The sequence below is a fragment of the Microtus oregoni genome, unplaced genomic scaffold (genome assembly GCF_018167655.1).
Source record: "Microtus oregoni isolate MIOR12 unplaced genomic scaffold, Mior012 000012F_ref0000307, whole genome shotgun sequence".
NCBI lineage: Eukaryota > Metazoa > Chordata > Mammalia > Rodentia > Cricetidae > Microtus > Microtus oregoni.
This window is the reverse complement of record NW_024543071.1, coordinates 37,946,450-37,974,340: the sequence shown is the minus strand read 5'-3', so window position 1 is coordinate 37,974,340 and position 27,891 is coordinate 37,946,450. Positions and strand designations below refer to the sequence as shown.

General features: G+C 39.1%; 1 protein-coding gene across 1 annotated transcript; it reads left to right on the top strand.

Annotated features, from left to right (window-relative positions):
• The first annotated feature begins 90 nt into the window (after positions 1-90).
• Positions 91-27,542, top strand: Abhd17b (abhydrolase domain containing 17B, depalmitoylase). The gene is made up of 4 exons (XM_041661350.1): positions 91-509; positions 20,496-20,965; positions 23,785-23,964; positions 26,001-27,542. Exons 2-4 carry the CDS (start codon positions 20,499-20,501, stop codon positions 26,218-26,220), a joined length of 867 nt encoding a protein of 288 aa, XP_041517284.1. The 5' UTR covers positions 91-509; positions 20,496-20,498; the 3' UTR covers positions 26,221-27,542.
• The last annotated feature ends 349 nt before the right edge of the window (positions 27,543-27,891 follow it).

Genomic DNA, 27,891 nt, shown 5'->3' with positions numbered 1-27,891 from the left:
AGCGTAGCGACTCGGCTGCGCGGTTTGTGATTGGTGGAGGGTGGGCGAGGCCGGGGAGCCTGCCCGCCTGCAGCCCGGAGCCCGGGTCAGCTTCGGCGCCCTCCTCCTCCAGTCAGTGACCAGCTGCAGCCGGGCCGCGCGCCGCTCGCCCCCCGCGTCCCTCCCGCTCCCGCCGCGGCTGCGCGCTCCGCCGCCTGGCGGGCTTCGGAAGCGCCGAGGAAGGCGGGCTGCGGACAAGCCAAGGCCGGCCCTGCGGTGCGGACGGCGACCACGGCCGCGCGACACCTCAGGCCGGAGAGCCCCGGCGGCGGCCGCCCCTCGCGCCGGGGCCGTTAGTCAGCAGAACGCGAACGCGCGTGGAAGGGGGGCTCACACGAAGCGCGCCCGGCCACCGCAGCGCTCGTTCGCGTCCTCGCCGAGCCGGGCCGGGCCGGGCCGCGCGCAGAGTCGGCGGCGGGCGGCGCCCCGCGGAGGACAGCGCGTCGGCGGCCGCGGCCGCCCAGCTGCAGGTGCGTGGGGCCGGGCTGCTGGGCCACCGGGGCTCGGGGGCGGGGGGTCGCCTTTCTGCGCGGGGCGGGGAGGGAGGAACAGGCCGGGAGGCTCCGGGGGAGCGGGACTGCCGAGCGGAGACCGGCGCGTCCCGGGCCTCCTCTCCCTCCGGGAGGACCGCAGGATGGGGTCGGGCGCCGCTCCCCTGCCCTGGATCTGGGCCGCTCGTGGGCCCTCGCTCTCGGCTCGGTGTCCGGGTCCGGCCGGTCTCGATTTTAGATGGAGTCCTCCGGGAGCTTGAGCGGGGAAGCCCGCTCCGGCTGTCGCGGGCGCTGCTTTCGTGGCTTGAACTTCGATCATCCGTGATTGAGAGCTCTCGGGGGTTGGATTTGAATTGAAAGTTAGGGAGTCCTGTTTGAAATTCTGTTTAATATTGAGCCGCGGGGGGGAAAAAAGTTGTGTTCAATTAGATTGTAGTGTGTGGAGGACGTTCGGAGGATTTAACCCCGGCTTCTTGTTTAAAACAAAACAAAAAAAAAACCCGAAAACGTTCAGAGTTTGAATCGAGGTGAGATTGCTGTCAAAAGCAGAACATTTAGTTCTGTCATTGATGCTCTGCTTTAAGGCAAAATGAAGCAGATTTGGTAAGAAAAGATTAGAATAACGGGGCACGGAAAGGGTGACCTTTAAATTTTACCTAGGAGCTTATGAAAGGTATTCTTTGTGCGGTATGTAGTGTTTGATCCCTAAGATAATTCATTGACATTTTTTCAAGCCTTCAGTATATAAAAAGAATTTTGGACATCTTGGACCAGCATTTGTAACTACCTATTAAGTCTTGAGTAGAAGCAGGTGCTCTTTGTGATGATATTCATTTGCTTATATTAGAGGGGATTTTTCGGTAAACGAACATTTATTTTGTAGAGAATTTATATCCGTAAGATTGGCGCATGAATTCAGTTGGGTGATATACTTACACGGAGCCAATGCAGTATTTTGACATCACCATTATTGTTGGTGTCCATGTGTGCTACCGAAATTTGTTTTGGGAGAAGGGGCATTACGAAAGGAAAATGGTGAAGGCCATCGTGTTTAAGTTGAAAATGAATAAAATCTCTGTGCGCCTTCATTACTGTTTCAGACCTGGGAGGAAGTAGCTAGCACCCTCACTCATATACTTTGACCTTTCTTTTCTTCTACTCAAGTATTAATACGGTTAATGGGAAAGATAGGATTAGATAGATTTTCAGCAAGCTAGGCAGCTTTAAATTTGTCCCTTGGTGTACAATACCCTGGTTGATATGTGGCTTGATTTTTTAAGCACCATCACCTGTTTTGTATGTGAGTGAAATGGCCACTGAAAAAGCATGGTCTCCCCCATCCCCAACACATAACAATCATCACAAAGTTCTAGGACAAAATGATGATGATTTTAGTAGTTTAATAAATGCAGTAGAATGAAGCCATTGGTGTCGTGTTCTGTCACCAGATTGGTCTATAACTCCAAGCATGCTGTTCTAGTCTGAATCAGTGTCTACATTAGTAATATAAAACTAATAAAATGTGCCACCTGCTTAGGTGGAGCACTTGTTGCTCCTGCAGAGGACCTGTGTTCCCTTCCCAGGACCCACATGGTGGCTCATAACCATTGCTAACTCCAGGTTCAGGAAATGTGTCACCCTCTCCTGATCTCCATGAACACCAGACCTGGTGCATATATAAGCAGACAAAACATCCATGCACGTAAAAAAAAAATCTAAATTTCTTTTTAATTTAAAAATGATCCACCTGCTCAGTTTAGAAGAGAAGAGTTACTAATTGATAGACTTTTGTGTTTGTATTGGTATTCTAACAAGTGTTAACAAGGGAATTAGGGTTTATGAACTTCGTTGGTATATTTACCAGTAGATTTCACTTCTACACTAACTTTGATTTTTCTTGTAATTCTCAAAATAACATATCCTTTTCCTACCCTGTTAGGGATCTCTCATTTACATTACCTTGTCTGTCTCAGACTTGTGAGTTGGGAAAATGGCTTTTTGGCTTTTACAGATTTAGTAAAGACTAGAGAAATTAATTACTTAAATTGCCTAAAGTAAGACAGTAGGAACTGAGACTTGAACTCCAATCTTTTGACTTTTCCTCAATCCTTGGTGTGTTGAAGCAGTCTTCCATACTATGTCTGTACTCAGCAGTTTTTCTTTAGACTCTGTAAAGTGACGATATAGCAGTATCAGGTGGTGGCATAAAATCTGAAAATCCATGTGCCGTTCATCTAGTTGAAGAAACATAACAGCAAATCAAAAGGATCCTTTCCCTATATCTTATAAATTTTCCCAAGTCCTATTATCCTTCTCCCACTTCAACCATTCACCTTAAATTGTCATGTCTCCTTGCTGTCAGTGTTCATATAAACAGCATCTAGATCTCTGAACGTGTGTGTGTACACATAATTTTGATGATCTTAAGTTTCTTTAAGCATGATGTTTATATCTTCCTGTAGCTTGTTTTCTTGATTTGACCAAAATTCATCCATATTTTTCCAAGTATTTCTGCTTTGTTTTCACTGCTTTATCATATAAATGTTCTATGGCCAACTATGTGTACAACAGCAGTTTCAAAATTATTTTGTTTAGTGATGTCCTTTGTGTCTTTATGTATACTCTGGCATTTGCACAAGGAAATAGCTCAGCACTGTTTTCTGAAACAGTCTCCCTGTCCTTAAAAAGCCAAGACAGGGAGACCTTAAGTTGGCCTTCAAGTTGAGATCCTCAGTCTCCCCAGTGCTGGGACTGGAGGCTAGTACCACCACTACCAGCTTATCTTCCTATATATGTATTCAAGTGTGTATCCAAGACATCTCCAGCTGTTAGTTCTTGACCCTGTACCCTCTTTTATTAAAAAAATTCCTTGAAGTTTTTTAGAACTGATCTTAGTAAGATACCAAAATAATTTAAGAAACGTATTTCATGGGTCAATACTAGAACAGCTACACTCAGGTTTTGCTCATATGGACAGCATCAGAACCCCCCAGGAGTTTGTTATGTCTGCAGTGCCTCAGGCCCTATTCCACTGGCTCAGATGCAGAAGATTAATGGGATTGCAGTGTCCACATTAAAGCCTAGGAAGTACTGTTAGATTGAGGGACTCTGCCCCAGTAGTTGGTAGCATCGCTGTCAGCACAGTTGCTTCCACTGCCCATTCTGATTGTTCTGCTGAGTTGCCTTCAGATACCACAAGCAGCACTGTTGCAGACAAGTGACTTTTATAAAATAACAAACTTAACTCTCTGCCCCAAGGGTTTCAGTTGCTGTGAAGAGACACCATGACCATGGCGACTCTTATAAAAGAAAACATTTAATTGGGTGCTTGCAGTTCAGAGGTTCAGACCATTATCATCATGGTGGGCCATGGTGGCATGCAGGCAGACATGGTGCTGGAAAAAGAGTTGAGAGATTTATATCTTGATACACAGACAATGGAAAGTGAACGGAGATACTGGGCATGGCTGAAGCATATATGAGACCTCAAAGCCCGCCTCCACAATAACACACTTCCTCCAACAAGGCCATATCTACTCCAAAGCCCACCACTCAGTAGTGCCACTACTGCTGAGCTTGTGAGGGCCATTTACTTTCAAACCACCATACTCACCTTAAAGTTTGAGGAAAACCAAATAAAGTCTTCCCTTTCTACACAAGATAAATTATTTAATTTCATCATCTGTATTAAAACAATATAACTAGACAGTAAGTACACTTTTAGAAATACAGGTAGTACCTTGGAAGTAGAGCCATTAACTCACAGGACTTGGAGCAGCATTATCTTTTTCTGGTTTGTTTGGATTTGGTTTCATTGGAGAGATGTAGAGTCAGGGACTCATTGTGTATCCTCTGCTAGCCTTGAACTACTGATCCTCTCACAAAATCTAGCGCTACAGTATTATCTTCATACAGGAAAAGTACCTGGGTTCTCCCTGGCTCTTGGGTAAATGGTGCCTCATTCATTATACTTGAAGGCCATCAGTAAGAAAGATTACCCTCGTGCATAAATCTTAGTAATAGATTGCTAAACCACAGGATAGTGGTTGCTTGTGCCAGTAATGGATGTGATGGGTTTTTCCATCTTAATTAATACTTTAGATTTACTAGTTTTTGGAGGATGAAATGGTACTTTGATTTCAGTTTCATTCGCATCTCCAGTTATTTGTATTTTTGGCAATAGTTTGATTTATTTGTTGGCCTTATGTATTCTTTTTCTGTTTGCTCAATTTTACTTTATTTTCTGCATAACAGATTGGGGTTTTAAAGGGTTTTAAAGGTACCTTCTTCCATCTTTATAGTGGTTTTCATTTTGAATATTATTTTACTAATAATTTTTAATTTAATAATTTCATTTATTTAATGTTTTGAAGCAGCGTCTTACTCTGAATCCTGGGCTGGCCTCAGATCAGTAGCAGTAGCAGTCTTTTGATTTAGCCTACCAAGTGGTGGGATTGGCTCCATGTCTGATTGAGAATTTATTTTAATGTCAAATTTATCATACTTTCGTGTTTTCACACTTAGATCTTGTGGTGGTTGGTGTTGTCAGCTTATCAGAATCTAGACTCCGGCCATGCCTGTGGGGAGCGTTTTGGTTGTGTTAATTGATACTGGAGCACCCATCCCACTCACAAGTGAGACCATTCTCTGGGCAGGGCCTTGGGTCACAGCGAGGGAACTAAGCACCTGTGTGTTTACCTCTGCTTTCTGCTCATGAATGAATGCAGTGTAACCAGCTGCTTTAAGCTCTTGACATTTTGACTCCCCACCATGATAAATGGATGGATGAACTGTACACTGAACTGTGAGCCAGAATTCACTTTCTCCCTTTAGTTGCTTTTGTCAACATTACTTTTATCACAAAAAAGATCTGGAAGTCACGTGAATTTTTTTTTTCTGTAAATTTCTGAATTCTCCTTATGAATTAAATGTATTCATTGAAAGAATCTGCCTTTTTAATGAATTGACTATTTTAATGTTAATGTTCTCTGTTGACATTATAGTGATGATCATTGTATTTAGTTAGTATCCCTATATCGAAAATTAAAATTTGGCAACTCTTAGACAGGAGATACGACATGAGTTTGGGTCCAAGCACCTACATTGTGTGGCTAACAACTACCTGTAACTCCAGCTCCAGGGAATCTGACACCTTTTTCTGGTTTCCACAGGCACCGTATGTGCGTGGACACAAACATGTACACATCAACACAAGGATAATAAAACTTTAAAGAATAATAAAATTAGATGACTGTTGTCATTGCAGAATTTTTTTAAGAGGGAGAAATTCTTGGAATCTGCAACCATTCCTTTAGAGTACAGGTTGAACATCCCTAATGTGAAAATTTAAACTCTGAAATGCCCAACTTTCTTGAGTATTGGCATAATGGTCAAAAATTTCAGATTTTTGGAGCATTTTAGGGTGTCTGACTTTCAAGTTAGGAATGCTCAGCTAGTAAAAATCTAAGAAAAATATTTCAAATATGTTTCTGTCTTCCTCACTTCACATGGTATGCTCAAGCTACGTGGAATCTTATGTTCCATCTGGGCTGACATTCAGCTTCTAGATGCATTGAACATGGCAGGGACTTTTGTCACTGATCAGTATCCAGATCCTTCTCATTTCACAATCAGCTTTACATTTTTTTCATCTTTTTTTAAAATTTTGGTTAGGGCTTTTTTGTTTTTTTTTTTTTAAATAAAACAATTCTAGTCTCTAGTAGAATAAAATGTCACAGTAAATTAAAATATTTAAATGTAAGTTGGCTCAGATATGGGGCCTATTTTGTTTCCTTGAACTATAAAAAAAAGTTTAAACAAATTCTTCTGGGCAGCATAAAAGGAAAAGTGAGAGTGTGTCCACTGCACTGTTCACTGTTGTAGGATTGATTTTGGTGGTGGAGGGAGGCTCGTGAGCAAAATAAATAAAGCTACCTAACTTTTTCCTAGAACTTAGCATATCTTGGAGAGGATCATTGTTAATATGTATAACAAATAAAATGTCTCATAATGTTCGAAGGTGATAGACATTGCAGAACAAGTAGAAGACAGTTGGGGAGAGTATAGGAAGCAATTTGGCCTAATAAATAGGGTGGTCGTGCTAGGTTTCATTGAACAGGGGAGAATGAGACAAGTCATGCCATCAGCGAAGGAATCAGCTACGCAGGTTATTAGCAAATCCAGTAAGAGTGGGCAGAAGAGTCTTGGTAATAGGCCTGTGTGCCTGGCTCTCCCACTTTGAAATTGTGTGAGCCTAGAAAAATTAATTAACTTAAAAACAGTCTCGTTTTCCTCGTCTATAAAAGTATGGCAATATAAGAAAAGTATTATTAAGATTAAGAGATAAGTAAAAGGACCCACCCCTCACTTTATTCTCATGTGGAGAACTGTACTTTGTTTTCATAGTATATGTCACAGCTTGTAATTATCTGCATCATGGTTTGATAAAGTTTATCTCACCCTTCTGAAATATTGATGGGAAGAACCAGTCTGTGCAGTACTGACTATTCCATCTACTTATAATCACAGACAACCTGTAGAACTTTTTGCGAATTTGGAAGTTACCTCTTACAGATTTGTTGAGAGTGTTTTGTGTTTATACGGTCTTTTGAATAAGAGCTTCAGACTGAGTTGCAGGCACTAGCTCACTAATCATCACATCTGTGATGAAAGCAGTAGGCTTGTTTCATCCTGCGCTTTAAAACTTCAGATACTGCTGAATCACATAGTGACATAAAAGCAAAGCAAATTTGGATCACATTGGGACATTTTTCTAGCCCCTTCCCCCACCCCCCGCTTTCTACAATATTGCTAAAATTCACAGAAAAGCAAAATTATATAAGCTATAAATCATTAGATTTAGCCTTTGGAAATAATATCAAAACATGAAGTTAATGTTCTAGTTATGATTTCATTTTCAATTTCTCTTTCATAGAGCTCCTCAAAATATTTGAGAAGTATTAGAAATAATCATAGAGTAGCAATATATTGTATGTAGGGCTAAAGAATTCTTTTTAGTATGGCTTTGTTGGGGAGTTTCAGATTTATTTTGAGGATATACAGTCACATGAAATGATAGGAATTAGAAAATACAGAGATGGGGATGTATCTCATTGAAAGAGGTCTTCACACTTAAGGTCATGCTCAACTTCCTTAGCCATCAGGGAAATGCAAATCAAGACAACTTTAAGATACCATCTTACACCTGTCAGAATGGCTAAAATAAAAAACATCAATGATAGCCTTTGCTGGAGAGGTTGTGGAGAAAGGGGTACACTCATCCATTGCTGGTGGGAATGCAAACTTGTGCAACCACTCTGGAAATCAGTGTGGCGGTTTCTCAGGAAATTTGGGATCAACCTACTCCTGGACCCAGCAATACCACTCTTGGGAATATACCCAAGAGAGGCCTTACAAAAGTATATGCTCTACTATGTTTATAGCAGCATTGTTTGTAATAGCCAGAACCTGGGAACAACCTAGATGCCCTTCAATGGAAGAATGGATGAAGAAAGTATGGAATATATACATATTAGAGTACTACTCAGCAGTAAAAAACAATGACTTCTTGAAGTTTGCATACAAATGGATGGAAATAGAAAACACTATTCTGAGTGAGGTAAGCCAGACCCCAGAAGAGGAACATGGGATGTACTCACTCATATTTGGTTTCTAGCCATAAATAAAGGACATTGAGCCTATAATTCGCGATCCTAGAGAAGCTAAATAAGAAGGTGAACCCAAAGAAAAACATATAGGCATCCTCCTGAATATTAACCTTCATCAGGCGAGGAAAGGAGACAGAGACCTACATTGGAGCACCGGACTGAAATCTCGAGGTCTAAATCAGGAGCAGAAGGAGAGAGAGCACAAGCAAGGAACTCAGGACCGTGAGGAGTGCACCCACACACTGAGACAATGGGGATGTTCTATTGGGAACTCTCCAAGGCCAGCTGGCCTGGGTCTGAAAAAGCCTGGGATAAAACCGGACTTGCTGAACATAGAGGACAATGAGGACTACTGAGAACTCAAGATCAATGGCAATGGGTTTTTGATCCTACTGCACGTACTGGCTTTGTGGGAGCCTAGGCAGTTTGGATGCTCACCTTACTAGACCTGGATGGAGGTGGGTGGTCCTTCGACTTCCCATAGGGCATGGAACCCTGATTGCTCTTTGGGCTGATGAGGGAGGGGGACTTGATGGGGGAGGGGGAGGGAAATGGGAGGCGGTGGCGGGAGGAGGCAGAAATCTTTAATAAATAAATAAATTTAAAAAAATAAATAGCTATATGGAAACACAAAAGAAAAAAAGAAGAAAAAGAAAGGTCTTGACTGGTTATGACGGGGCCCTAGATACAATTCCCAGTACTAGGGGGGAAATGAGTATGACACACATTTACTGTAGTTCAGGATAAAGAATTAAAGGATTGAGACAGCCTCATTTTTTTGTTCTAGTCAGTCGCTATAGGACAAAACAAAATATATGCCTCCAGGAACAACGAAAAAAAAAATGGAAGGCTGTTTATCAGTCAGTTGTAATAAACTTGGCATCTGAGTTTAGAGTGTCCTTCAGTATGCTTTGAAAACTGAGATAATTTGACACAGTTTGTGTAATAACCTCCAAAGTATTCTGTCCCCAGATCGTGACCTAGATTTTGTTTCTGATTAATGACTTATACAGTGTACAGATAACTGTGTGTGTGCACATAGGTATTTAAAAAAAGTTGATAGTTTGTATCTGAAATAATACAGTGTACCTTTAGGGAGGTGGGGGGGACCTCTGGCTATCTCAAGCTTGCCTTAACTCTTCCTCTCTCAGATACCCAAATAGCTGGTTACATTTTGTTCACCCATTTTACAGTAAAGTTACATTTTGTTTAGAGCTTTTTAAGAGACTTCAGTACGTCTATTATTACTTAAATGTTTAGAGCAAGAAGGTAGTATTAGTGAGAACTTCTTGTTCTTAAAGGGCATTTCAAAATAAACCACTAGGATATTAGCATCATCATTTTATCTATTAAGCACCATAAAAATATTTGTTTCACAAAATGGAAATACAAAAATCAAAGTGAAGCTATAACTGAAGAGAAGATCTAAACCACATAGCATGGGCATAGCACAGTTCGGGGGAGATTTTTATTTTCCCTTGAGAAAGAAATAAACCTTACATAAGCTTTGATGTGGGGGGGAGTAAAGTTCTTATTTGGAGGGAAATGATAGGGAAGATTTTATCAGTAGATTATGCACAGTATATGCAAATGCGTAGAAGCAAAAGCATGTCTGTTTCCCAAGATCAGCATGATTGGGAGAATAAATGAGTAGAAAAATAAAAGAGTAGAGGCCAGAATGTAGCGGGGGACCTATGGGCATCCTAAAGTATTTAGGCTTATTCATGAGGGCCTACAGGCCTATTGAAAAATGTAAATAGGAAAGTGACATCACCTGGTGAGAATGCAGAGTATTGATTAGATAGATATGTGGTAGAAATTGCACAGTATTTTTATAATGCCTGCTGGAAAATAGTTAAGACATGGCTGAGGATTGATGGAGGATACAAGGGAAAGAAGGGTTGGCCTAATGTGGCAGAAAGTACAAGGAGCCAAATACAGACTGAAATTTAGAGTGCAGCGTTTAATGGAAATATTAGAAAAATCTTAAGATTAGATAGGAGAGCCCTGAGTTTAGCCAAGCATGGAACTTATTCCTGTAACCCTAGCAGAATTGTTTGAGGCTAGCCAGGTTGGGTATAGCTTTTGTGGGGAAGGGAATCGAGAGTCTGAATGAAATGTAAAGATAGAAGACAAAAGACCAATCTGTCTGAAAAATAAAAACTTGCAATGACTTCAGAAATTGAGGCTGAAGATTAGCTTTAAGAAGGAAGGAAAGAACAATAGTTACATACTCCAAAATGATATGTTAAAGTTAAGTAAAAACTCACTGTATTTTGGTACTGTAAGAGGTTAATAAAAGAAATATTAAATCATATTTTTTAGGCACACCTGTATTTTTGTGTGTAAAAAGTCTTTGTTTATAAACAGAAGAAATAAACACCAGGAGAAGAAAGACAGCAGAAATTGATGTACAGATTCTATGACTGGTTAGTGGGGATCTCTGATCATTATGAGTGAAACTTCCTGAGGAGAAAAAAAGACAGTCATGGTTTGATTAATTTCTGATATTTAGATTTTTATCTTCCCAGCAAAGTTGCAGTTCACAGTTGAGAAAACTTGAGGCACTAAGAAGTTGATTGCCTGAAGTCTGTCTGCCCCTCTCTCTCTCTCTCTCTCTCTCTCTCTCTCTCTCTCTCTCTCTCTCACACACACACACACACACACACACACACAGTCACTAAGGTATGACTTGAATGTGTATGTGTCTAGTTCCAGAGGCCAGGCCCCAGGTTAAAACCTGATGTATTAGGACCATCTTTTTTCTTTTTTTTTGTTTTGTTTGTTTTGTTTTGTTGCTTTGGCTGTCCTAGAACCTGATTTATAGACCAGGCTGGCCTCGAACTCAAAAATCCACCTGCCTCTCCCTCCTGAGTGCTGGGACTAAAGGTATGCACCATCACTATCTTTTAAGACCAGTTTCTTTGCTAAAAGTGTCAAACCTGATCACGGGAGCTGCATTCTGAAAACTCACATGTCCCAATCTCGATATGGATACTGGGGCACATGCATATTCACATAAATACACAACTATGTGAACACATAAATGAGTGTAATTTAAAATAATTTTAATTGAAAAAAAGATGAGGCTGTTTACGTTTTGTCTAGTAAAATCACTTCAAAGAAATAAAAACAGCACCTATTAGCATTGTTTAATTTTTTATAAAATGTTTTGATTTTCTCAAAATTTAACATTATAAAAGTAGGAGAAGCAACTTCAGAATAGAAAGCATCCAATTAAATAAAAATGTATTTGCCTTAAAATTGATATACACTCCCCATTTCTAAACCTGACTGCCTTTAAAAAAAATAGCTAATATTGGTAACTGTGCCCATAATCCCAGCACTGAAAAGGCTTAGGTCGAAGATCCTGAGCTTGAGGTCAGCCTGGGCTACATTAGCAAGACTCTGCCTGTGATGAAATAAGTAAATAATTTATATTCATATTAAATTTATGTGACATATCTAATTTATCTGTAACTGTTTCTGTTTTGCCAAAGAATGGTGAAAGCTTTACCACAAACTAGCACTATCTTCAAACCACCACTGCCCAGAAATAGGAAATGCTATCATGAAATAGCAATTCTGTATGCAAAAGCATAGTACATTACTGTTTCTAAATAAAATACAGGGCTAGAGAGATGGCTTAGAGATTAAGAGCACTGAGTGCTCTTCCAGAGGACCTGGGTTCAATTCCCAGTAACCATATGGTGGCTCACAACCATCTATAATGAGATCATCCCCTCTTCTGGCATGCAAGCAGAACGCTATATGATAAATAATCTTTTTTAAAAAAACATTAAGGCTGAAGATTTTATTGTGTTCATAAAAACTGTTCTATTGCTCTGATTCTATTTTTTGATTGAGGGGAGGAGGCTGTTCTGGAACTCACTGTGTATAGGGTAGCCTGGACTCAGAGTTATGCCTACCTCTGCCTCCCGAGTGCTGGGATTAAATGGGACTAAAGGTGTATGCCACCACACCTGACTCTTCTGTTAATTGTGTTCTTTCTTAAACTGCAGGAAAAAAAAATAACAACTCTTAACTGTTCCTTCTCATTCCATCTTTGAGGAGAACTTGGATTCTTGGCAACAGTCATTTTTTTAGTTATGCTACTCTGGTTGAGGTTTCTAGTAGCTAAAACTGACCAACGAGTAAATGACAAGGAAAGACACTTCTAAAGTTAAATTTACAGCTGTCATGATATTCGGGGCATCAGCTAATAATGCATCAACTAAGGGACGTGTGCTATCCCTAGGGTTGCATGAACAAATTGCTCGGTTTTTTTCAAGTGCCCCCAGCTATTTAAAAATGAATACTTCAGCGAGATCAATCTTGCCTGTTAACACACATTTCAAAGTTATTACATCATCTCAAAAACTCTTAAACATAGAGGAATGTGTAATTTTTGCCAACTCGAAGCTTTAAATTATCTTTTCAAGGACCAAGCTGACCAAAATGGCAACACACACACACACACACACACACACACACACACACGCCTGATTAGCTGGAAGCATGTCCTGTCTTGGAAGGAAAAGGATTTGTCTGGAAATATATATATATATATATATATCCCAAGATGACCTGAAACTCAAGATCCACATGTTTCTGTTTTCCAAGTGCTGAGTTACAGGCACACTTAGAACCCTTAATCTTGACTTTTCCCCACCATCCAAATGACATTTTCATTATTATTTTTAGGTGTATATGTTTGATGTTGAGGAGAGGGGTACCATAGCATGCTTATTGAGATCAGGTGACATCTTTGTGGAGATGATTCTCTTCCTTCCACCTTTATATGAGTTGCAGGCATTGAACTGTGATCATCAAGCTTGTACAGCAAACCCTTTACCCACTTAGCCATCTTATTGTCTTCTCCCCATAAATAGCACATTGTTTATTTAAAGATTTATTTTTTTTATTATCTTTATAAGTTCTCTGTAAATGTGAAGGGAATATGTGCATGTGAGTGTCAGGTGCCCATGTAGGCCAGCCAGACATGTCAGTTCTCCCTGGAGCTGGAGTTACAGGCAATTGTGAACCATCCAATGAGAATTCTGGGACTAGAACTCAGGTCCTCTTTTAAGTGCCTTATGTGCCGTTAAACCATTGAGCCATCTCTCCAGTCCCTCATCCACATGACACTCTCTTGATAAGTTTTATTGTATTTTAAGTTGTGTTTTTATGTGTTAGTATCTGTGAGTGTATACATGTGAATGCAGGTGCCCATGGAAGTCAAAGACATTGAATGCCATGAAACTAGAGTCAAAAGCAGCTGGAAGCCACCTGACCTAAGTGCTGGGAACTCAACTCAGGTTTTCTGCAAGAACAGTACAAGCTCTATAACTATTAAGCCATCTCTCCAGCACCTCAAATGAAACTTTTTAAGGACTTTGCAACCTTATGCAGAAACATATGGCACAGTTTGAGGGATAAAATATATAGTTAGTAGTGTTAGGACTATAATTGATGAATTGATATAGAATTGGTATTTATATGCTGTAGTTAATGGATTTAATCAGGTAATATATGTCTATTTAGCAATAAACACATTATCCTAATAGTAATTCTCACCTCAGTGGTCTGTTCACTTGGTTGCCTCCCTGATTTTAAACATTCAGAAATACATAGAGTACAATGTAGATAAGAACAAAATCCAGTGGTACCAGTTTTCATAAAAAATTTTAGCCACAAATATGTATATAATATATATATTCTATTTTATGTATATAACAGAACTCTAATTCAAAACAACAAAATAACCTCCTTCCTGAAAACCTACTTGGCATTATCCCAACTTATACTATGTGTAGTCTTTGTAATATGGTAACTGACTTCATGGAATAAACACAATCTAAAAGGCCTAGACACTGGACTGGAGAGATGGCTCAGCCATTAAGAGTACGTAATGTCCTTGCAGAAGACCAGAGTTTAGTTCTGAGCACCAGTGTCAGGTGTCTCACACCTGTCTTTAAGTTCAGGTCCAGGGAATTTTGATGCCTCTGGCCTCTGTATATATATGCTCATACACAAACACATAATTAAAAATGACAAACAAATTATAGATATACAGATATTAGTGAAGCCCATGGATAAATATATGTCAGGAATCACAGTGTTTAGCTATAAGAACATATGTGAACCCTGTAAACTACAACAGTAATTGAAAGTGTCAGGTTGGGTTAAGAGGTGATCTAAGCCCAATTTATAGAACACCTTTGAGAACCTGTACAGAGTTCGGCTTTATTAGGAGTATAGAGGGAAGCTATCAAGTTGGGTTTTTTTTTTTTTTCAAGACAAGGTTTCTTTGTGTGGTACTAGCTATTCTGTAGACCAGACTGGCCATGAACTCAAAGATTCTAAAGGCCCCACTCAAAGTGTTTTTAAAGCAGAGTTCATTACTTTTAAGCTGTCTAAAAAAGAAAGTATAGGTTCAGATTTAGAGGACTTATGAGAAGAAATTCACATTTACTGTCTAAAAGGTTTTCATTTATTACGTATATTTTTAGTTGTTACTTCTTTTATCTTTTAATCTTTTTGTCAAAACCAGAAACTACAGAAGAGTAGAAAAGATAATACCAGTGCAAATCAGATCTTTCCTTAATGGCTGTATTCTCCTTAACAATTACAGCCTCTTTTCCAGCACATGCCTTGGCTATGACATTAAGATTGGCAGTATTTGTTTCTTCTTCAAAATAACCATGCAGCTAGTCAATATTAAGCTGTCTAGAAATTTCCCTGAAATATTAGTCTATAACCCTGGGCAATTCTTAAGACATGGGCAGAAAGTAACAACGTATTTTACTAAACTATCACAGAATGTCTTTAGTCCAATTGCCAGCAAAAGCTGGGCCTCCACAGTCTGGGTAACTCCTAGCACTACTGTCTTCTGAGCTTCTACTATGGTGACTCATTAGGCTCTTCTTACAGCATTTGGCCACTTTTCTTGTCCAGAGTGTCACAGCAGTAACCCCACTCCCTGGTACCGACTTCTGTATTAGTTACTTGTTCATTGCTGTGATAAAACACATAACTAATGCAACTTAACAAGATTTATTTGAGCTGACAGGTACCAGTGGGTTAGAGCCCATGATGGTGGAGTGGGGGCATAGCAGCAGGATGCTTAGGGCTCACATCTTGAATCACAAGCACAAAGCAGAAAGAGCAAACTCAGAATGGGTCAAGTCTTTAAGCTCTCAATGCCTACCTGCGGTGGCACACTTCTTCTGATCATATCACACCTCCCCAGACCTCCCCAAATCGTGCCATCAATGAGAACCAAGCATTTAAATCCTCAAGATAAGGTGGACATCTCATTCAAATCACCCCACCCTTGTTGCCATACTTGGCCAACAGTTTAGAACACTTTGTTGGCCTCTGTCAGCTCTAGCTTAAATAATTTTTAGAACTTTACTAGTAGTCATTTCTTAAAAAAAGAAAAATAAAAACAGTATATTTGCTGTGTTATCACTGCTTGTTCTTATTTGCCTTATTTTAAAGGGGGACTATAAATCAAAGTCTTAAATTTAAGTCTTAAAATTTTGTTGTGAAGTTATTTACAGTAACATTTAACATTACATTAACATTACATGAGTCTACATGTTGTTGCTCTACTTAAATCTTGAAGTAATGCCATATTTAAATATAGAACCAATTCTGGCTATGCAAAATGTGCCTACTAGTGCAATGCTGACAAGTCTGTGGTGGGGTAGCCAAATCCTTTCTATTTGATTTGAGGTATGTTTCACCTTAAAATTCTATCTAGTACTGTAAAGCTCATGGCTGGAGAGGTCATAGGTGGCCCTATGGGGCAAGCTACTACTTCTCTTTCTTGTAATTGAACATTTTTGTATCTATTTAAATGTCCTCCAAACATTTATTTTGTGCCTATAGATTAGTTAGTGGAGTGACAGCTTTTGTCAGAGATGCTTTTTTGTTTTCAAAAACAGGGTCTCACTATGTAGGACTGGCTGTCCTGACCTCAGACTCGCAGATATCTGCCTCCTAAGTCCTGGGTTTAAAGGTGTATCCCACTAACTAAGCCTGGCATGACATTTTTCTTTTTGCAATGATCAGCAGTCCCTGCACATACTCATACTGGTCAAAGTGATGAAAATAAGTGACTGTTGAATGCTCAACCTTAAGTGGAACATCGATACAATCTTCTTCCACAGCTAGGGAGTGTTATGAAACACTTATCTCCCGGGTATGACATGGCTGTTGACCAAAAAAGGGAAAGAAAAGAAAGATCAGTGGATGGAGGTTCTCCATACTTGTTTTTATAAAAACGCAGACTTTTGAGAGTAAGATTCAATGAATGATAGCTCACTTCTGAGAGATGTACAATAATACATTTACTCATTTGGATGGGACATGAGCCTTAGGCATGTGAGTTATACTGAAGTTATAACTTCTTGAAGTCCAGATCTAAGAATACCTCCCTGATGGCAGCCTGTGAAACCCCTAAGTATACTGTTGAAGTTGTGGGTAGATAAAGGTTCAAACTTGTAAGCAGTAGGATGTAATCATGGGACTGATGTCTACACAGAGAGCCCTGCACTCACCAAAAGACAGTAAAGGGAGGAACATAAATACATGCTGCTCAAGCCTCTCCCACGCCTCCAGGCTAGATTTCCTGTGTAGCATGTATGTGGTATCTACTTGCTCTCACTAATGGTAGCTTTTGGACGGCCATGTCTCACTCTCACCCTTGCGTCAGCACTGACTCTGTAAAACTCCCCGGTGCTCGGGAATAAGCTGCCCATGGCCTACAGTGTTCAGAAGTTCTTTTCCAGGTAGAAATTGTAACATTAATCATTAAAAAAGAAAATACCTTTTTCAGTTACAAAGCACACCAGTACTAATGGATCCAGAGATTTTACCCTGATGACCAGCCTTTCACCTAACTAGTTAGTGTACGTAACCAGACAACCAGTGTGTCTGGCTCTGGGTCTAGTGCCTTCTGTTACTTACTCTCTTGCCTATGTGTAAAATCAGGACAGAGTAGTTTTTGTATACTTTGAGCATGGATCTGAGATTTATTTAAAATTTCAGGCCCCAAAACTAAAGGTAATGTCTTGGAGAAAGACAGCAGGACAGATGGAAAGCAGCTGAGCAGAATCCAGGAATGTTAAACTAGAGCAAGAAGGTTCAAAAGAAAGTAAAATGTAGAGTCCTGAGATAAGGCCGTGAGATGGGCTCAAGGGCTGGAAGCTGGATCAGCTTCAAAGTTGGTTTCTGTGCCACTGTCACTTCTCCCCAAGCTCTGCTAAACATGTACAAGCAGTTTCCAAGCTTTTGTAGAAACAGATCATTTGGGTGATAGAACTTCAGTTAACACTCCTTACTGCGGCAGCTTAGTTTAAATTTCAGATATTGTTCACCTCTTGTTAACAAACATCCATTCCGTTTGTCCAGTACTGGAGTATGTGGATTCACAAACACTTTTTTCTGGTGTCTTCATCTGCCCATTCCTGTCATGAAACTTTAGTATTTTTGTGGGTATGACACGAGGTGCATGCTCATCTGGGTGCAGATTTGGCACTGGCAGGTCTGGTCAGCAAACCCCAAAAATCCTCCTCTCCTCCCCAGCACTGGGATTACAAGGGCATGCCACACCATCACACCCACATTTTTAGTTGACTTCTAGCTCTAGAAGGAATTAAGGTCATGGCAAGTGCTTTACTGAGCCAACTCCCCAGCTCAGGCATTAATTTTTATAACCAAAATGTCCATGTGTTCTGGTTTAGCTTGCTGGTAGAGCGCTTACTCCCTATGCATCCGAATAGAATATTAAGCATCAAAACTAATGGTAGGCAGGCATAGCATGGGTTAAGGTAGGCTAACCTGGGCTGCATTGTTAGACTATATTTTATTTGAGTTGGGGTCTCACTGTCTATAGACTAGGCTAGCCTTGAACTCAGGTCTATTTTAAGATATCTAAGGATGTGTTCATCAGAGTGTGTGCCTCTAGAAAGGGAAATAAGGATGGTATAGAAAACAGGACAGTCTGCCAGGGAGGAGGAAATTGGAAGTGTCTTGAAAAGACAAAGTCACCTCAATGTTAGATTGTCTTAGTTAAGGTTTCTCTTGCTGTATAAACACCACGACCATAAGCAATTTGCAAGATTTATTTGATTTTACAGCTTTTAGTCCATCACCCAGGGAAGTCAGGGCAAGAGCCTAGAAGCAGGAACTGATGGAGGAGTACTCCTTCCTGGCTTGCATGCACTTTATGGTTTGCTCATTTTCTCTCTTTTTAAATTGTATCTTAAGCACAGACATATATAAGTTTATTTTAATGGCATAAGCGCTTCTTAGTTCCTTATTTTTTGTTCACCTAACACTCAACAGTCATGTATTAGCACTTTGGCCATTATGAATCTGGCCAAAATCCAGAACAGCACTAATTTATGAGCAGTAGCAAGAAGGAAGTTTTCAGGCCAGTTATACTTGATTTCTTTGTGTCCTACAACAACCAATAGCTCATATGAAGTTATCCCATGCCTGGCACTGAGATTTTCATTTAATAACAACCATGCTTTCTGCAGGGAGTATTGTCCAACATGCAGGGTTCCTTTGTTCAAACTCATTTTAATTGTATTTTTTAAATTAGCTTACAAGTAAGGTAATGCATTTCCAGAGAACAATTTCATGCATCTTTAGTTTTGGGTAACCTTTCCTCCACCCTGTCCCTTCACTACTACTTCTGCTTAAACTTTTAGCCCCTAATATCAACACACACACATACATGCATAATATATGCATTCTGTCCCCTTGCCCATTAAGGCTTCGTCTTACCCACAATAGGCCCTTTCTAGCTTCTTGACCTCTACAGATAATCCATATTAAGCATACAAATAAAAACCTCAAAGCTTTGAGCTATATGAGAGGAAATGTGTGACATTTGTCTTGCCAAACCTCATTTGTTTCGCTTAATATGATGTCCTCCAGTTGTATCCCAATTCCTGAAAATTTTATAATTTCATTTTTCTTTAGAGATGATTAGAATTCCATTGTGTGTATGTACCACATTTTCATTACCCATTCATGAACCTACAGACGTAAAGAATAGTTTCCTTCCCTAGTTATTGTAAATAGAGTGGCAGTGAGCATGGATGTGCAAAGAGGATTTGAATCCATTAGGTAGATGTCCAGGAGAGGAATAAATTGATTATATTTGTATTTAACTTTCTGGAAAACCTTCGCAAGTATGTCCATAGGGGCTAGACCAACTTACATTTTGTGTATACGCATTTCCCTTTCCCTACCTTCTAACCAACATCTGCTGTCGCTTGTTTTCTTGATGATATCCATTCTGACTAGGTTGAAGTGTAATCTCAGAGTAATTTTAATTTTCACTTCCCTGATAGCTAACGATGAAATTTTTAATGTATAGCTGTTTCTCTTTCATTCTCCATTTTAATAATATCTGCATTAAAGTTTTCTTTTTTTCTCTGTGTTTGTCATTGTAATTTGAATTCCCTTGAATTTTATGTGAACCATAAATTATAAACTGAAATAATAGGTTTGTGATGTGAAAGGATTGTACCACTTAGTTGAGCTACTTCAAGGACTCAAAACCCTGTTTCTGAGTGAATATAACAGGGCCTAATGTCTTACCCTGGCTCACTTGTACACATCTCCTTTCTCAAACTGATATACAAGGTGTGGCTTACTGGCAAGGTTCCAGGTGACAGCTTGTGTCTTTCTCCTCTGGCAGCTCCGTGGCTTCTCCTGACGCCGCCTTCGTTCTCCCAGCATTCAGTTTAGTTTTACTTCTATTCTGCCCTGTGCAGGCCAGTGCAAATTCTTTATTCATTAACCAATAAAAGCAAGACATTGACAGAAGGACTTCCCACACCAACAAGGTTCTTTTTTGAGTATGAAGATATAAACATAAATACATACACATGTCACACAAACTGCCAACAATAGTGTCTCCAAATACTCTTTTATTTATTGACCTTCCAGTGGGATTCTGAGAGTTTTTGTCAAGTTACTAGAAATTACCAGCTAACCTAACCACACCTTCTATCTTGTTTGGAGAAATACTTAAATGTTTTTGTTAAGTAAGATAATCACCTCTTTTAGAAATGTACAGTATTTAAGTCTGTCTATTTCCAGCAATGTTTTGCCTCACTCCAGAATTTAAAGTATTTCTAGAACAATGTCAGCAAATATATTTGGGAGGGTTCTTGATTACAGTTAACAGACATTGACTACCAATAATACTTACTCATGTGCAGAGTCCACATTGAGTTATTAAAATATTTCTTGTCTTTTTCTTTTTCAGAAGATGAATAATCTTTCATTTAGCGAGCTATGTTGCCTCTTCTGTTGTCCACCTTGCCCAGGAAAAATTGCTTCAAAGTTAGCATTTTTGCCACCTGACCCAACATACACTCTGATGTGTGATGAAAGTGGAAGCCGCTGGACTTTACACCTGTCAGAAAGAGCGGACTGGCAATACTCTTCCAGAGAAAAAGATGCTATTGAGTGTTTCATGACGAGAACCAGTAAAGGCAATAGAATCGCTTGTATGTTTGTGCGTTGTTCACCCAGTGCTAAATATACCTTACTCTTCTCACATGGAAATGCTGTTGATCTTGGTCAGATGAGCAGCTTTTACATAGGTCTGGGGTCCCGGATTAACTGTAATATATTCTCATACGATTATTCTGGATACGGTGCTAGTTCTGGAAAACCAACAGAGAAGAACCTATATGCAGATGTTGAAGCTGCCTGGCTGGCTCTTCGGACAAGGTAATCGTTATGGGGATCACTGTACCCCGACAGTGGTTAAGTTAAGCAGAATGGAAAGCATTTTTAACATATGTGCTTTGAACTACAATATGAGGCTATTTGCAGTATATATAGACTAACTATACATACCTATATAAACTAATATATATATACACACTAAATATACAAACTAACTATACATATAAAGTATTAAACTAACAGTTTGAAATTTTGTATAATAGCCAAAGCAGTCTTTAAAATAGCTGATTTATATGTGGATGTCAGTGCCTATGTGAATGTATGCTGTTTTTGTTTGTGGGTTTTTTTGTTGTTTTTGTTTTTCAAGATAGGGTTTCTCCGTGTAGCCCTGGCTGTCCTGGAACTCACTGTGTAGATCAGATTGGACTCAAACTCACAGAGATCGCCTTCCTCTGCCTCCTTAGTGCTGGGATTAAAGGAAGGCACTACTCTGTCTGGCTTAATCTTTTTAATAAATCTAATTTCCAGTATTAGTGAAGAACAGGAACTGAATTAAACCCTTAAATAATTCCACATACTAAAAAGTATTAAAAGAGTTTTTGTATTATCTGTCATGTTGAACTGTATCTTAGTTGGGTTTCTATTGCTGTAAACACCATGACCACAGCAACATTTAATTGGGGCCTGCTTACAGTTTCAGAGGTTTAGTCCATTATCATCATGGAAGGCAGCATGCAGAGAAGCATGGTGCTGGAGAAGGAGCTGAGAGGTCTACATATTGATCTATAGGCAAGAGCAAGTGAACTGTACCAGTGGGCATGGCTTGAGCATATATGAGACCTCAAAACCTGCCTCCATAGTGACACACTTTCTCTAACAAGGCTATACCTCCTAATAGTGGCACTCCCTATGGGCCAAGCATTCAAATACATGAGTCTTTGGGGACCATACCTTTTCAAAGCACCACAAACTGAAAATACAGTGGAATTGCTAGTAGTGTAAGTAGTCTTGGGAAATTGACAGGCTTCTAAGCCTGTTTCTTTGTCTATTTAATGAAGAGGTTGTGGTGAATGGCACCCAAGATCCTGTCCAGTTCTAGAAATTGACGCTCAAATTAGAATAGGCCTGCCTTGTATTTCTTCTGTCATTTTGCAAGTTTAACATATCTTTTGTATATCCTTAAAGTAGTTCAATACATGTATGTTAAAATACTTTTTATTCTGTTCTTATATAGTATAATTTAAGTAACCAAGAAAATGGAAATACAGTATGAACTTTTTAATACAATATGATCTTTTTAAGAAAATTGAGAATCTCTAATAGTAGATTCTGACTTTCTGGTGGGTGGGTCAGCAGGGTCAAAAATGGTTGTGGTCGTCTATACAATCTTCTCCCACAAGCTTCAGTCTCTGTGATTTCATGGAAAGACTAATGGAAGTCATTATATCTGCGCTAAGTACAGGTTTACTATCAATTTACTGTGGTTTTGACTATCTGATCATTAAGCAGCTTAAGTAGATTGAGTGATCTCTAAAGTTCTTTTTAACTCGTTATTCTCAAATTGTTACTGCCTAACTAGAAGCTCTTGATTCTTGCTCGTCTTGAGTTTTGATATTGCTGACTTTAACCCCAGACCTACAATTGCTATGTGCAGTGTTGTTAGGCAGCTGATGACAATAGTTATGGTATGGTCTCAAGATGTGCTGATGTTGCAGATGCTCATCCTCCCAGCTTCTTGGCTACTGGGAGCTTTTCTGGGTTTAAGTAGCATGTCAAGTCAGGAATAGGTAGGTCCACCTCTGGTGGTACCCTTTGTACCTGTGGAGGACAGATTGAAGAAGCTGTGGAGAGGTATCTCATTGCCTGAATAGTAAAGGACATAGGAAGAGCTCCTGGTGAATGGTCAGATTCTCAAAAATCCCCCTGACCTCTCCAAAGGATTAGACACTGCTGTCCAAATCACTCCTAGTTGCCAGAAATGACCACTCTGCCTTCTAAGTGGAACAGCATAGAAAAAGTCTCTGTAACCTTTCGCCCTACCATTCATCAGCTCCCGTGGCACCTCATCTACACCTGAAGTAGTTTATGGTTGAAACAACTACATTATAAACAAGTAACACCTCACTTCCTGGAGCATCTTAGATAGCCAGCCAATTTTTATGGAGTCATTGAGTTCACATACTTAAATCTATAGTGCTGTCAAATGGAATAAACTGACTTTCTTAAGAGTTTTCGCACATATTCTATTCCTAACTAAACAATGCCATTTGGAACTCTATGGCATTGTTTAGTTAGGAATAGATTATGTTTGTACGTTCTGGTCTATCTCTGTGAATAACCATAGGGAGATTTCAAGAAATACTCTAAGTTGATCTTGACAAAAAAGTCTTAAGTTCTGTATTCTTTCCATACTATAACTTTATGCAGCATCTCATTAGTATGGCCAGTTTAGAAAAATCACACAACCTGCTCTTGATGGACAGAGAAACCAAAAACATCTGTTTATTAGATAGAAAATAATATCTCACACTAAATAACACTAAATATTAACCATTAGACCATTGAAATATGAGTGGTACAATATATTCCAAACCTTAAATTACTAAAATACAAAAAATGACTTAATTTTCTTTCATTAAATTGAAGTTTTAAAAAACCTTAGAAGTTACTTTCCCTAAAGATTAGAATTGAGCATGAATTGATCCAGAGTATAGAGCTTGTTATAACATTGAAAATGATGGCTAAGAAATTTAAATTTTTAAATATAAATTGGCATTGTCTCATTATGAGACTTTCTGTAGCAAATCTTTAGAATAATGGAATATTTCTAACTATATCTTTCAAACTTGCGAATTTCTTAGATATGGCATCCGCCCTGAAAATGTGATTATTTATGGCCAGAGCATAGGAACGGTACCATCTGTGGATCTTGCTGCTCGGTATGAGAGTGCTGCTGTTATTCTTCATTCTCCTTTGACCTCAGGAATGCGAGTTGCTTTCCCTGATACCAAGAAGACCTACTGTTTTGATGCGTTCCCAAAGTAAGTTCAATATTCACAAGCATTCCATTCCAAGCACCTTATAATAAGGTATATCACTGAGCTTCTGCTTCATGTATTGATTGCATAGAAATTATGGGAAGCTAGCTTGAAGAGAGTATTAACACATGACCTATAAAAAAAGGTTAAATGTTTGAGAATGAAATGGTGGCCTTAGATCTTAAGCAGCAGCATGAATGCTGGAAAGAGAACGAATTTCCAAATGTAAATTAACAGTCAGCAGCAGGTAAGATTCTACAAAGAACAACTTGACTAAGCCCCAGGCTTTAGTAAGTACTGCTGTACTACATAGTATCGAATAGATTTGAAAAAAGGACTGCTTTCCAAGGCAAAGAGTGGTTGCCACCTGCCTTCATCTATGGAAAAAAGTTAATGGCCTGTTTTTCTCAAGGACAGGGAGAAGGCAAGAATTTGGAAAGCTGGCACTTTTCATTGGGTCTTCTTTCCTCTGTTGGCAGGAATACAAAGGATATTTTTGTGAATGGGAAGCCAGAAGCCAAGTCATCACTTGGTTCTTTAGCAGAAGAGCAAAAGTTATTTCAAAAAACAGTATTTATTCAGTGTTGGACTAGAGAGATGTTACAAACATGAGGACCTGAGTTCTTTCCCTAAATTCCATGTTTAATTAAAAACACAAACAAAAAGAAACTGGTGCTCGCAAGTAAATGAGCTAGTGTCAGAGCTGGTGAGGGTCGGAATAGAAATTCCTGGGGCTCCTGGGCCACTGAACATAGTCTGTTTAGCTGAGTGATGGGAATTACAGAGTTGGTCGGTGACACATACCCCACTTTTTCTGTCTGTTTCATGATTGGCATACCTAGATACTTACCAGAAATAAGCTAGTTGAAAAAGAAAATACACTGTTAATTCCTCTATGGTGGACATTTCTGCATTGTTTTATTGGGAAATGGAGCCTTGAGAGTACAGAGATTGCTTGGCAGTTTCACTGAGTAATAAGATTCCATCTTACTTGATAGTTAAATTGTTTTTCTCTGTTGTCCAGATTGGAGGGGGAAGGGTTGCAGAAAACATGTTTGTAAGATTTCCCCTGCATAGTTTCTCCTCTCAAGTTGCCTTTCTAAAATTCTGTTTGCTTTGGTCTCTGTCATACATTTGAAGTGTTCTCTTCAGTATCTGATCATTCTTGGCTATGTGCTCTTATGTAAGAGAGGAGAACCAAAGAGCTACTCTGGTACACTTGTGCAAAGAAAACTGTGGAACTCTGCCTTGGATGAGGAAGCCTGCCAGCCAGCATCCTCAGAAGCCAAACAAGCTCCACAGAGCCAGCCTTTTATGTGTTGTGTGACTGTGGTACCTCTCCCCTAAGCTGGAGTACTGCATCTACAGACCTTTCAAAGTTGAAGGAAGAAAGTTCCTCAGCTTTTCTAAGAAGTCTGGGAAAGAGGGACCTTATTGTATTTTAAACAGACATTGAAGGATTCCTTCATGTTTCAGTCCCTCCCCCCATCTCCATGGCAATGCCTTGGCCCTCTGGGGTATTTCCATTGTAACGTGCTTCTTCACTTTGCCTCCTGTTTACTTTACATTGTGGTTTTGCCTGCCGTTTTAATCAGTTGTTTTACACATTCATCTGCTTTCTAGCTTCAAGCCTTTTTACATTAATAGTCTTCCTGTTTTTTGTTAGTTTTAAGCTTAAACCAGAACAAAACCAAAAACATTGTGCTTGAATTTTAGTAACTGATAACAGGGAATGAAATTAGAGCAGTCAGGTGTCATCCTTGGTTTGTTTCTTGAAAGCTAGGGAAAAGTCAGCACTGTAGGAAGGTGTTTCCGGGTAAGGGTGGCCCTGAGTGACTCAAGCAGAAAAGGTGTGCAGAGATGACTCTTCCACCCCTGGGAGTGCATAGAAAGGGTGGGTGGCTGGGTCCTACTCAGCCCTAAGTGGCTTCCATTCCTAATGCTGATCTGTATGCTTGTAATGTTCAAACACAAGATACTTGCTTTCCTTTTTATATAGTTTATTGATTTTTTTACTTCCTTTCTCTTTTTCTCTCCAGTATTGACAAAATCTCTAAGATAACCTCTCCAGTATTAATAATTCATGGGACTGAAGATGAAGTCATTGACTTTTCGCATGGCCTCGCATTATTTGAGCGTTGCCAAAGACCTGTGGAGCCTCTGTGGGTTGAAGGGGCAGGACACAATGACGTGGAGCTTTATGGACAATACCTTGAGAGGTTAAAACAGTTTGTGTCACAGGAACTGGTAAATTTGTAAACTACTCTGTAAATTTGCATACTGGGTTTTCTTTTCTTGCTGAACTGCACTCCTTGGTAAATAACTTAAAACCTGAAGGTTTTGTTTACAAATCATGTATGTTGCCTTCATAACTGTACAGGTAATGATTTGTTAACAGACTTAATGAAGGTTTTAATTACCAGAACTAGAAACTGGAAATAGCAGTATCATGCAGTCAGGCTGTGTAATTTATATTTTTTTCTGTGAATTTTTTTTAAACATCAGGATGAGTACTGTATGAAATTTTAATTCTTTAAAATCAAATGCTGTAAAAGTATTGCCAAATGCTTTTGCATATCAAAAGCAAGTTTATAAATATTTTTAAACATCTCAAATGTACTAAATATCCTGGTATACAAATGTAATATTCTTTCAAAAAGCTGTATATCTAAAGTAATTCAAGTACTCAGAATAAATTGTAAAAATTAAAACTGTATGAAAACACCCAAGTTAACTAGAGTTGACCTGACCTATACTCTGTTGTACAGAGATAGAGGCTTAAGTGGTTATTTTACTGTAAAAATACATTGACTTTTCTGTAGTCTCCTATTATAGTACATGATCCTTTAAAAAAAAATGAAGTCTTAATTTTTATGCCATCTGTTAACTTACCAGCTGTTCATCATGTAAATGAGAAGTCCTGATGGCGCTGAATTTTAGCTAGTTTTGATTTATGTTTGGTACTGTGAGACAACTACTTAAGATTTTCGTTCAGTTATTTAAAAGACATTTAGGGCTTCAAGAATGATTTTGTATGCAATGTTGTTTTAAATTTTGACTAATTAGAATTGTAGTAGTCTTCCTTATATGAATACTTGAAACTTCATTAGTTATTCTTCAAGACTACAGACAGACTGGCTGTTTGGTCCCTTTCCACCTTCACTGTTTTTAAGAGTAGGGCCTTTTCTTTTGGGTTACTATTTGAGAATGTCATGGGTTCACTCCTGAATACAGTGGATAAGAAAACATGTCTTACATTTTATATTAACAAGTAGAGTAAAAAATAAATAAATAAAGCTCACACACAAAAACTAAGTTGCCTTTCCTTGAATGAATCTTGCCTGAATAAATGAAAGTAAAATAAAAATTAAACTAATGGTATGTAGTCTAATTTGTCATGAATGAGAATTGAAATAATACACACTGTGGATATGTTTTTAAGGCCTTATGTAGTTTTAATTGTTCTGCTTGTTCTGTGGTTATGTCTAAGACTATAGTATATGATTCTTCAAAGTATATCAAGTATTGTGAATGCTTTGGTTCCGATATGTCAAATTAACAGTAAAACAGCAAATGTATCACTCGGCTGTGCTTGTTTGCCTTCTTCTGAACTCCTTATCCCCACATTAAGAGAGTAATAATCAAACATCTTTATAGAACATTTCTAAAGTTTTCTATATTTTTAAAAATTGTAGTAACATACTGATTGCACATTTAAGACAGTTAATTTGATAGTCCCACAAATTGAGTTGCTGGACTGATCAAGTGCAGGCTTCTGTTTTCCACCACCTTCCTGGTCTCTCACAATACTTTTTTTATTTAATTATCTATTTATTTTTGGGTTTTTGAGAATTCAATATGTAACTCTGACTATCCTGGAATTCATTATGTAGACCAGGTTGGCCTCAAACTCACAGAGATGCCCCTGCC